Raw genomic sequence first — 12,472 nt, 5'->3', positions numbered from 1 at the left:
ACCGAATTCTAAAAATGTATACTTACAGTGTTTCCAAACTGGTCATGTTTCTTAACGAGTGGCCTGTCAGCTCGGAAAAATTACTTTGGCCGCGAATAATCCTGGAAAGATGAAAAATAAACCAAAGAAAAGACAACTGTCAGAATAGCTGCGAAACACTTTGGCTACGCTTACGGACAAAAATCTAGCGGTTATTGTGATTGTCAAAAAACTTCACACAGATTTGAGTGTACAAGGGAAACGTTACTTTGAGGTGCAAAGCCATTGCTGACTCAAAGTTATTACAGACAAAAAATGCTTACAATCCGTGCGTGCAAGATAATTGTTGAGCCCCACTGTTACATGGCGCCAAAGCGAACGCAAACGCGAATTTGTGACGTCAGATCTAATTATTCGCCCTGGGAATTCGCAACAGTCGAACACCTTTCAACTCGACTGAAATGTTGCTGGAATTTTATTTTCGGACGTCAAAATTTGCTTCACTTTCACATTTGCCTGAAGTAGGGTCCGGCCTTTACAGTGTTAAAAAGTTATGTACAATTCATTTAGGAGCCAATCTAGAAGGCAATTGGGGGATGTATTAATTCAGTTCATGAACATGGAAAAGGTACAGTAATGGCAAGCCGATTCGATGACCCCCCCCCCAACATGCTATCTAGCTGCACTGTATCCACTATGGTACTGGAAAACCCTCCATACATTTCCAAATGTTGTCAAATGGCCACATCCTGACATCCGTTATACTCATTTATCATCACCCTCCGGTATTAAACTCCATGACCACAGAGACAAATTTCAGGGGGAGAGGTAACATGCTGGGGCCCCCCAAAATAGGATTTTTTTCTTTTTATTGCATTTCTGAGAGGCAAGACAACATGTTTGGCCTTTTGAAACGCTTTGGGAAGGTAAATGCAAAAGATCCTTCCCCAAATACGGGCGATTCACAATAGTACGCCTCCAGGAGTTTGCAACGCGTTGGCTAATCACAACGCACGAAATCTGTCACGCATTGACTCGACAGATTTCGCGCGTTGTGATTGGCCAACGCATTGCAAACTCTTGGAGGCGCACTATTGCATTTCTCTCATTACTACATTTTCTTTCCATAGGGGGGGGGGGCGTGGATGGCCCCGTTACGCCCTCCTCCCGATCTGCTCTTGACCGGCTAGAAAAATAAGCGCGAGGGTGTTTAACTGTATTCTTATACAAGGACATACTTTCTTCATACCCTTCTAACGCCCTCTTGTGGTTAACGAGGCTTTTCATTCTTGGGTTGCTCCGCCGTAAAGCAAATATCTCCGTAATTGGTTATAAAAACGGTGGAATAAACTCTGAGATATAAGGTACGTGGCCTCTGTGTGACCTCTCCGACGAAGGTAACTGATGGCAGCATTTGTGATCTTTCGATTGCTAGTCTCTCTCCAATTCATCCCTCAATAATTGAGGCCTACACTCCAGGCCGAAATAAGCCGGGTTCCCGGGAAAGTCATTTTGGACTTGCGCGCGCAGGCTTATATCGGCGGTGTCGATGTCCTGTATGATTGGCGTATATCAGAGAACCTAACACGGGCTGTCCAGAATCGTAAAACCGCGGACTTAACTGCCCAACTTGCGTTGAAAGCCGACACGGGCCTGCCGGCTTGACAGCGGGTATTGTCTGATGCGTGCACAGCTGCGATTGAATGGCAATAGCTCGGCATCGATCTGAGGCGACGACGGGATGATGAACTGAAGAATAGGAAGGGATATGGCGAAAAGAGGGGGGGGGTCACCCAGTGAGAGATCGCAGTGGCTTAACTTCGCACCAGGGGATTACAGGTCGGCGAACATAATGTTATAGAAACGGGGTCCCAGTTCACGTGGTCCTCGTTGGTTGTCAACGTCAAGGGGCGCCTTGAAGGGTTTTTGCGAGGATTTGCTAATCTGTTCTTGCCAGGGTAAGATGGCATTTCAGTTCACAGCGGAGACATCACCAGGTGACGAAGAGGTGGTGTTGACGCACGCATGATATCGCCTCCTAAGTGACAGCCAGAGGGAGACGGGCAAAGACAAACAGGGAGATGAGCACCCTGGTATTTCATCGAACGAAGGTGTTTTCGGGTACACAGAAAAAATGTTTACCGTTACGGTAACGTTAACAGTGTGTTTGTGCCACGAGCACATCGTGAACACCTTTTTCGACAGATCACGCTCTGCCACTATTCTCCTTTTCCTCTGAAGACGCATTTTCTAAGTCCGCTAAAGTAGAGCCTCGGTGCTTTAATTAATGCTTCAGTCCTTTTTTCCTTTCTGAAAATGCGTTCATTGTCCAAGTGATGCACCTAGAATACTAACTCTTCACAACGAAGCATCACTAGGTACCAAACTGACTTGGTTACACGTTGTACCACGCTTGTTTCATTGAACAAGACGTTTCGTCCGACGTTGCTCTTAATTAATACCATGAAACAAATCGTATACGGAAACTGACTAGGTGCTTATGAATGATTATAAAGATGAACAAAGAAATTGAATGGAGCTGGATTTGAACCTGCGGCCTCTAGAATACCGTACCAGTGCTCTACCCAGCCCTATCATAATACCAATTAGTGGGAAATGAAACTGTGAAGACGGTAATGGGTGGTTGGTGCATTAGCTCGGCGCGCTTGGGTAATCCTATTTAAAGTGTAAGGAACTTTGGTAGAATAATGTTGGAATGATTCAGAAACTCGGTGTATGAGGTTAATAATGCGGCGATAAGCCCTTTGTGAGTTAATTAATCAAATTTGAATAAAATCTGGTACACTGAATTATTTGATTTCACATAAGCAAAACAATTTGAATTCCCCAGACTAAAGACAAGCAAGCTTTTGCATATTGACCACCATCTCTGGAATGGACTGGTTCCTTTGTGCCCTTCTTATCCATTGAAAACAGTGTATTAGTGCAAGATGTCTCTTATGTAACTAAGCAAAGGCTTGCCCCGAATCACGAGGGGTAGCAACAGTGTCTTTAGTGTAAAGAATTCAAATAGTTACGTTTGCGTGAATTTAAAGAACTCTGTGTACCAGATTTTTATTCAAGTTTAACTCGCAAAAGGCATATTGTAGGCACGAGCATAGATTTAATCTCGAATTAGAGGTTTTTCATTCAAATGCAATGTGTGACACTGGCAATTCACCTTCAAGCTACAATCTCTTGTATTAATTACGTTCTTTTTACATAACATCCTTGTCCCATTAATGGCATTCAAGTATCTGTTCCTTCCCCCACTAAACGTGCCTGGATTCCAAGGGGAGTAAAGAACGTTAACGTCTTGGAGAAAAAAACCTTTTTTTCCTGATCAGCAGCGCGAGGACCGTGCGTAAACCTATCTGCACTCTAACTACATTTACCAAGTACAATTTACGCGTGGCCCGGGGCTGTTGTCTGTCACTCCGCCGAACAAGAAGGGAAATTTTAAACTTTGCCTCTGCACTTGGGATGTTGGGCCTCTGCCAAGCAGTGGCTAGCTAGCTCCTCGGCCAAAACTGGAGGTGAGGCGATACTTCTGGGCTAAGATGTCTTCCTGGGACTCTCAACCCGGTCGGCCGTCTCAAGATTTGGTGGGACGGGGTATGCGAGACCGGCTCCAGCAAGGTCCCTCTTCAAGCAATCGAACAAGACACGCAAGTCGCTTTTTCTCGTTTGGCCCTTGGCTGCACGCGGGTCGTGTTTCATCCGACGTCATTAGTAGTGCAAACCAAGCTGAGTATAACACAAACACTGGAGAACAGGCTACAGGCCGGCAGAAGTCCCGCGGCCCCGTCCATTCGAAGTTCTGTTTATTTTTTCTTGATACCGATGCAATGGCACCTCTAAGCTCCATTTTATATCACATTATGTTTCAGTTGTATGCATAGGCCTAATAAGATATAAATAAAAAAAAACCTCATCAATACCTAAAAGGTCACACTTTGTAGACACGGTCATCTGTTATAACCGCCACTGTACAGACACAATGGAGGTGTAACAAGAGGTTCGAAGACTGTTCTCATAGACAACGAGCAGCTGTTTGCGGCTGGGTGAACAATTTTCCTAGGTTCAAAGGAAACAGTCACTACGAACATCTAACAAAAGAAACACAGTGCTTTAACAATGAACGTCCATTGTTATTGCATAGTACTTCTTTTGTTAGATGTTCACAGTGAGTTGTGCTGATACCTTAAACACCATTGACACCATGCAACTGGTAACCACGCAAAGACCCTATGGGCTGAAGATTTTGCTTGCCCCTATCGCCCTTATAGTAAGCTGACATGGGCTGATTCATTTCACGAATTTCATGCTACAGAAACGCAAAGCATTGTGGGTTACTTACTGTCTTGATCGACGCACGTACATGTACATGTGCATTAAACATGCACGTATCACACGCACACGGAAGAGCTGAAAAGTGTTTTGTTCAAACGAGTGTTATCAAACAAGGCCTCGAAGAATTTACCTCATGCGTCCTGAAATAGCAGCCCATCCCAGCATCCAACAGAGGGTAATTCAGATTAGCAATGCCAGACGAAAATTGTTCATGCGTAATATGCGTCATGCGCGAACAATTCGATGAGACGTCACTGCTATGTAACAAAGCGCCCTCTCTTGCTCACGAAGAGAGTCCTTTGGTCAATACTACTCCTGAGATGTTGATAATCCATGATGTTATATATACTAGAAGACCAAAATAGCATTCTTGATCCCCTTCCCAGTACACATGCGAGATTTATTAGTTCACTTATACTTAGAATGTATAGCCCATTATTTACGCATTAACCGTGCATTCTACATGTACTGTACATGCACGTCTATCCTTAAAAGTTGTGCACGGCAGGATTTTAAAACAAAGTCTTAGTATCTCTTATAGAATATCAGTGTTGAGATGTACTATAATAAGATTTCTCTCCCGTATTTATATTTTCTAAGTGTTTGATTTTGGCTCTTTGCAATCATGAAACAAAACAGAGCTGACATTTGTTGAAACGTCCTCAAAGAGAGCTCTGCTGGGACATTAAACAAAGTTTTACCAATCATGACGCGGTCATTAAAGGCGTCACATCCTGCGATTATGAGCCCAAAAAAAATCCCGGGGTTTCTCAATTTACGATGCAAATATAGAGGCAGTAAGAAGAAAAATCGTTGTCAATTACCAGTGTTGTGTAGAGCTATGGGGATTCAGGGGACAGCAAGCTGGGCCGGACTTGTTTTTCCATTCCTCTTTGGCTACGTCCCCCTCCCTTGCGTGTATTTGAAATTCACGACCGTGATCCGCGTGCGTCATTCGGTTTAAGCGCGGTCTTGACGGTACATGATGAGGGAATCATTTCGACGAGTGCGATCGCGTCTAGCGCGGCTGCCCCCTGCCCAAGTACTCTGCGATTTTCACGGTGCCTCGATTGATGCATGGTGTGGTGTCCCGTGCGAACCATTCTCACCTACGTCAAAATGCTCGCTTGGCAAGGCAGTGTTGCGGTGACGGTGGTCTTCTGAAAACACAGTAAACAACAGCCCCCCCACACGTTTTTTTATTTCGGGGTAACGACTGAGTGAGGAATTAAAACAAATCAAGAGAACAGTGCAAGAAATCAAGGAATCCCAGCATTCAACTGAATAGTTCAAAGAAACAAAAGTGCTCTGTAAAATAACATTCAACCTTCCTTTAGTACATTTCAAAGAAAATGCGAGATATCACGGGACGAGTGAAATTCTAATGAGCATACGATCTTGCAATTCTAAGAATAGACGTGTGTTCCACACCTCACGACAGCCCGGCACATCCCAACAGAAAAAAAGGACATCCCTTGGAGAGGGTCACTCGATGAAAATCAAGACAGTCACTCACCATGAATAGACTGTCCAAGGACCGAGTCCGCGACGCCGTATTATTGTCTATGCCCCCAGGAGTTAAGAAGGCAAGCCTGGGCTAGGTAAAAACGGACCCAAAAGTGACTCTTGCCCCGCAGAAAAAAAATACGAAGAGCTCAGCCTTTCTGGCCCTCATCGACGACCGTACCTGTCTCATCAAGATTTCTTCCTCCGAGCTTCTTTCGCGATCAGCACTTCTCGCAAATAAAAAAGGCAGAAACATCCCCGGGCCAGGCGCAATGCATGCTTCATTGGCCTTTCTGACGTCAACGCAAAGATCTGCTTGTTGATTTTCTCTCCTCCCCTATCTCTCTGTGTTCACCTCTCGTCTTACTGGGGATTCTCAAAGTGTTCTGTGATGGTTTTACTCGGTCAAGCGATGCGACAATGGCAGTGCCTCGCGTGCTCACTTGGCCACCCGTGAAAACAGCCCTTCATTTTTTTCTTTAAGACAATCTTAACTGGGAGAGCAATGTGGAAATGCTGAAATAACGTCTACGGTTACTAGCCCTGGCTTGACTTTAATAACAGATAAAAGGGATTTGGGTATCAACTGCATTCAGAGAAGGGCAATCACCGGAATTTGTTGAACAACGCCTGGGGAAACCACAGCTCACCACAAAAATACAGTTCCGCTCTGCATTGGGCATCTTTTACTCTGACAAAATAAAATTTGATATTCTATCCACCGCACTTGATCCATTTCGTTAGCACTTCTGAGTTCTTAGCACCAGTCGTACGAAATAACAAACCCTAAATAATAGGCAATGTGTAAGGCGTTTTGAAGTGCTCAATTAAAATGAAATCATTGATGTATAATTCTGAGCTTTCTATTGTTTTGTTGTTGAACCTTTCAGCTGAATATTCCCAAAAGGTAAATGGTGACGCTGTAAGATGAATTGTGATTCAATAAAAGTCGGAGCTTTTTTACGTACCCTACAAGCCTCTCAAACGTCTTCAGACACAAGACAAGACGTCTCTAAATTCTCTTATCTCAACCTCGAGCGGGTTAAGAAGTAAAAAAAAAAACCGTAGTTATTTTAAAAGACAGCCTATTTTATCTGAGTGCGCAGCATTGACGGATTTGCTTGATCGGGAAGTCTCGTGGGACCACGCGAGAGATGTGACGCACGAAATACGAGAGTGAGTTCCGCAGATTGTATTTGTCCAGCAGACGACGAGGCAAAAGAGGTCATCAGTAAAGCTCCCACGAGCGGACTTGCCTTTTATAGGTCTCTGTCCGCGCGGCCTTACTGGGATCATTAGAGCGGGGGAGTGAAAGAGAAGAGCGCGTATTAGGATTGACTCCTTCAGGCAGACTGAAAAGTGAACCAGCACGACATATTTCTTCGCAATTGCTCTGATCACAGAATATGATAATATCGTCTAATCCTATTACCGAATCCAATACACATGCAATATAGCCAGCACCGTTGGCTTGCTCAGCCTTCGTTATTTTACGTGACACGTGAGGATAAATACTAGCTAGCCAATGACCCAGTTGCACGTGTGCGGAGTAGGCCTAATCGTCCGGTGGCCTTTTTACAAACATACAAATCTGCGTTTGAACTCTTGACAGGTAGCCCCTTTCGGAGTGACCCTATTTCATTCAAGGTAGGCCTACCATTTGGCTTTGTTGCGGCTAAAAAGGGGGAAGCACGCGAAAATAGATAGCGCCACCCAGCGACCAGCTTTGATGTCACCGTTAATAAGCCACTTGGGAGTTAAATTTGAATAAAATCTGGTACACTGTGTTATCTGATTGCACAGAAACGTAACAATTTGAATTCCCCAGACTAAAGACACTGTTGCTTTAACTCGTGATTCTGGGCAAGCTTTTGCTTAGCGACCACCATCTCTGGAATGGACTGGCACCTCTGTGTCGTTCTCAACCATTAAGAACAGTGTATTGTTGCAAGACGTCTCTTATGTAACTGAGCAAAAGCTTGCCCCGAATCACGAGGTATAGCAACAGTGGTTTTGGTATGGACAGTTCAAGTTGTTATGTACACGTGAATTTAAAGAACTCAGTCAGTTATTCAAATTTAATTCGCAAATGGCTTATTTCTCTGTATTCTAGTATTGGGAACTAGTTTCAGATGCAACGAATTCAGTAGTTATAAATGTTGCATGACACCACCACGGTAGCTTTTATGTGAATTCCTGAGCATACCTTTCTAACGTACTCTAAATCATATGAATATATGTTCAACATATCAACGTTGACTTTTATTCATTAGGCCCATTTCAGGCCCATCATGAAATCACCCGTTTGGTCTTGTTTAACTTTACAGGTTCTCGTCAGAGACACCGAGAGAAAACTCCAAGCTCTCATCCCTTTTATTAATTTTGAGTCTAACCTAACAAAATTCCCCGGAACCTGTTACGTCACCTGGTGGGCAAAAGCAAACCTACCGTGCCTGTAATCAAATTTTTTCCGAAGAATAATCAGCACTGTGCTAATCAACCTCCCGCTGATGCTGTCGTACGACCGACGGGCAATGCCGTAATAAAAAATGTGCAAACCCGAACAAGTTGATTGAATTCCGCTCAGTCCGTTACACGGTTCAGCTCAAGGAAATGCATATTTGCCTTGGTATCTGTATGTTTTTTTACAGAGATAACCACACGCTTAGTGCTGTTGCTTGTTGTCAAGATGTTTTCTTTCCTTATGCATGCTTGCTGGTAATCAATGCAGGGAAATTGATAGTAAACATGCTGTTGGTTCATGAATTATTACTTTACCAAAAATGACAGACCTGGTAGTTTCGGGCTTTCCGGTAAAAACTTTATATACAAAACCTTTGAAAATTTGTCATTCGCAAACAAAATCAGAACACCGGGCTTTTTACTTCATTCTTTATAAAGTTCAAATTTATCTCTAGAGAACCTTGTTCAATGATCTCTGGGCGCCCGCGTCATTAATGAATGTCATATTATGAAGTCAATTTTTATCTACGCTGCAGGGTTAAAAACGCAAATACAGTACCTCCTCGTACATACAATAACAGCAGCAACCAAAGGTAATATGCTACGTCATACTCGGTTGGAAAAATACCCCTCTCTTCGCCAACAAATTAATGAATAAAAACAGGACTGTTACAGTTGAACTGTTCGAGCCGACGTGACTATCCTAACACAATACCCTAAGATATCTCCACCAAGTTATTAACAACTTGTCGAACAGCGCCACTGTTGGACTGATGAAGTAATAGGCCTTCAGTCAGGCGCCAGTGTATATCAACACTCCTACGTGCCATCCGTTCTCCTGCCAACTTATCCACTGTGAATTACACCACGTGACAACAGATTTGACCAAAGCGCGAACAGTCGCCCCCAAAAAACTCCCTATAGCCGACATAGGCCTATCTTTCCTTTTTCCTTTTAGACCACCATTAAGGAGAAACTCCCTCTCCAGATTATAGATCTATTACGATCCAAGGGATGATGAACATGTTTGTTTTTTAGGCGGGCAAGAACCCGGAACTAATCCAGCTGCCGATAAATCAAACGCGCATGAGCAGCACATAGCTCCTGTAGCACCGGGAGGGGCGAAGCACGTGACGAAATCTTGCAGGGTCCGATTGCGACTGTTATTGTAAGCCTCAGCACCGACAGAAGTAGCGCGTACAATGCGACCGCACGCAACGAAGAATAATTTTTCGTGAAGACAACAACGTTTATAACCACTTGGTGTGCCAGATGTACAAACACTCCGAACATGATATCCAATACATCTTCTCCAAACCAATGTCTTTAATGAACCTGATTTCAGCCAAGCAGGCCCGGGCATTTGACTTTAATACGAGCTAACGACGCTTGGCTCAGCTGTTTCTTTCTGTTCACTTATGACAGATAAATCATACAGCAATGAACGTCACACACAAATCACAAAAGGTTATTGCACAGAGGCTACGCCTATTAAACGAACATTAACACGTATAGATTAGACAAATGTTACCAATTTCAAGTGCAAAAAATGCAGTTAGTTAATGGCACTTTCTTCAAACAAATACTATTGGAAGTTGATATCTTTCATGCGGAAGAGAAAATATTGGATTTCGCTCAATGGAGTACGTTTAAAATCATTGATTTTGTAATTCAGGGTTTCCGTTTAAGACCCATCGTCATTTAATTTGGAAATGCGAATATCTTTCCAATCCTGACCAATTTTAAAAACATTGTCGGATCTTTTCTGCGAATATACCAAGAGGTCTTCGTAAGACTGTGAAAATAAAAACATAAAGCCGTTCTTTCGAACTGACTAACCTCCCAGTGACAGGCTTGGCAGAGTGTTCCACTCCGTAGTCATTACGATGGAATGTTTGTCAAGTTGACCAATTATTTTGATGTACCTTGGATTTAGATACGGTAGAAAGTCATCAAAGCCGTTGGAGATTAGCGTTTGCACATTGGCGGATCTTGAATGTTGTCGAATCCACGTGGGCGGCCCAAGCATTAAGCTAACGCAGACCAGACAGTCACGAAATGGTAATGCCCAACTAGAACATGCTGTCAATATTGAGTTAATATAATTTCAGGCGCGATGAACCGTGCACTCTGTGCAACCAAGCGTGTGTGCAAGGGAAAAAATGAACTCAGCCGGACGGCTTCGCCGACAAGAAAAAAATCCCACACAACACTTCGATGCGTTTATTAATAACTTTGAGTTAATCGGTAACTTGGGGACTAGCGACTGAAGTAAGCGTGAAATGCATTGGAATGCCAGCCAGCTGTTGATGGCTTTCTTCAGATGCCTGCTATTCATTATTCTGCAAGTTGCATACTGTATCTGTCAAACGGATGAACGCCAATACATTTTCCGCAGAAAAGTATAGTCAACGGCCATGACGCTCATGAGGTAGTCATCAACAGAACAGAAGGTTTCATAAATTTGACGCCCGTTTGGACAAAATCCTCAAAATCTACGAATCATAGATGATATAGGCCCCTAGGCCGACAGAAAGTTGGCCAAAAAAGTTGAAAATCTAAATGTGGGAAAGGAATGAAAAGAAAGAGATATGATCTTAGTGGACCACGGGAAGCAATGTTAGATGAAATGGTGATGATGTGCATGATATTACTCGTTGCTAACACATTTTCAACTTGGTGGACATTTACTAATCATGGTCATCCGCATTCTTTTCAAATATCTAAACTGCACTTAACTCAGTGGAATTTATTTCATTGATGAATATTTGAGCGATGCAGGCCTTAATTCTACTTACAAGAAAAGTTCTTCTCGAGGGCCCACCAAGCTTCAGGACGAGGAGTACAAAAATATTAATAACAACAAATATCCCCCAATCCTAAATACGATGCCATGGAAACCGTGCCGTGCATTCTCTGAGGCAGACTGGCTGCAGGGCGGACTAGTCCATGTCCAAGGGTTGAAACGGTATCGCTAAAGCAAATAAGACAAGATCTTAATATTAACGAAATGTTGGACCACAACGACAGATTGGGAAGATAAAGTGACGAAACAACTCAATTTGCACGGAGCAAGATGTGCTCACGCGTTTCACCGGGGATTCAAATCTACCTAAAAAGCCATTCAGTTTGTTTGTTTGTTTGTTTGTTTGTTTCACATTTCATGACAACATTCTTTACAACATATTAATAAAGTACAGATTACATACGTTCCAAATGATCATACCAGATAAATCTTGAGAGAAAATGAGATTTATCCTGGATGAAAATACGCGTCTCCATTATTCGCGCATTTTTATCACAGTGGCGCAAAAATACGCAATGCCGATTCCTATCTCCTCCTACACACAACTTCACAATAACATTATGTCTGCTTGATGGCTAACTTCTTTTTGCAGCAAAAAGACTGCAGTATATGATAAAGATGTTATTTATTGTGACGTGTGTTTTTAACGAGAATGACAATGAACTTAAGGGTAAAATAACTACTGTGGAATGATCAGGTATCGTATCCAAGTGAAACTGCATAGAACAAAACCCACTTCAGCGCAAGCTCTCTGCCCGCACTGACCGCTGAGTTTTAAAGGCCAATGCACATTTTCTACACCTATACACCTGAAACGTGTACAGGCTATTTACCATCCCTTTTTGGTTAATTATGTTGAAAATTGCACTCAATAAACATTTCAAACATTTCCATGCTTTTTCTACAACAAAATTACGAGGATGCTGTTGTTGACGCATAGTATACTTTACCTTGTGAAAATATTTGTGGTGAAATTCACTCGCCTGCTGTCTTGACAACAGTACTGAAACAAGAACAAATACCTCCCCCAAGAATATTAAGATCGAACATACTCCAGATTTTGGACAAATCTTTGTGCAGATAAAGCTGCTAAATTGAGGTTTCCTTCAGATGTGACATTGCACGATTGCTCATAAGTACACAAAACCAAAAATAAAACAGAACCAGGGCACTTAAAATGAAAAAAAATGGAAAAATACCTTAAACGGAACACAAAGAGCATTAACAAGGACCACGTTACAAATTGTATTCCATGGGCCCTTTAAAACCCGAGTATGGGATTACGAGCTATGTCATCCATATCCACCTTGGTTCAATGCTCGAGCCCACATCTGACAGCTATTACATTACTAGGGCACTGTGCAC

At 42.9% G+C, this 12,472-nt stretch overlaps 1 protein-coding gene across 3 annotated transcripts in view; it reads right to left on the bottom strand.

The window, feature by feature from the left end:
- LOC110977267 (high affinity nerve growth factor receptor-like) overlaps positions 1-12,472 on the bottom strand; it is a 71,744-nt gene that overhangs the window by 23,250 nt on the left and 36,022 nt on the right. For all 3 annotated transcript variants that reach the window (XM_087136711.1, XM_022231234.2, XM_022231233.2), the window contains one exon: positions 27-101. In XM_087136711.1, coding sequence (XP_086992837.1) covers positions 27-101 — 75 coding nt within the window. The remainder of the gene's footprint in view (positions 1-26; positions 102-12,472) is intronic.

Source organism: Acanthaster planci, linkage group LG05, assembly GCF_054643075.1.
Source record: "Acanthaster planci isolate LZ-2023a linkage group LG05, COTS_SCS, whole genome shotgun sequence".
Taxonomy (NCBI): Eukaryota; Metazoa; Echinodermata; class Asteroidea; order Valvatida; family Acanthasteridae; genus Acanthaster; species Acanthaster planci.
The sequence above is the reverse complement of the archived record's forward strand: the minus strand, read 5'-3'. Positions and strand labels throughout refer to the sequence as shown.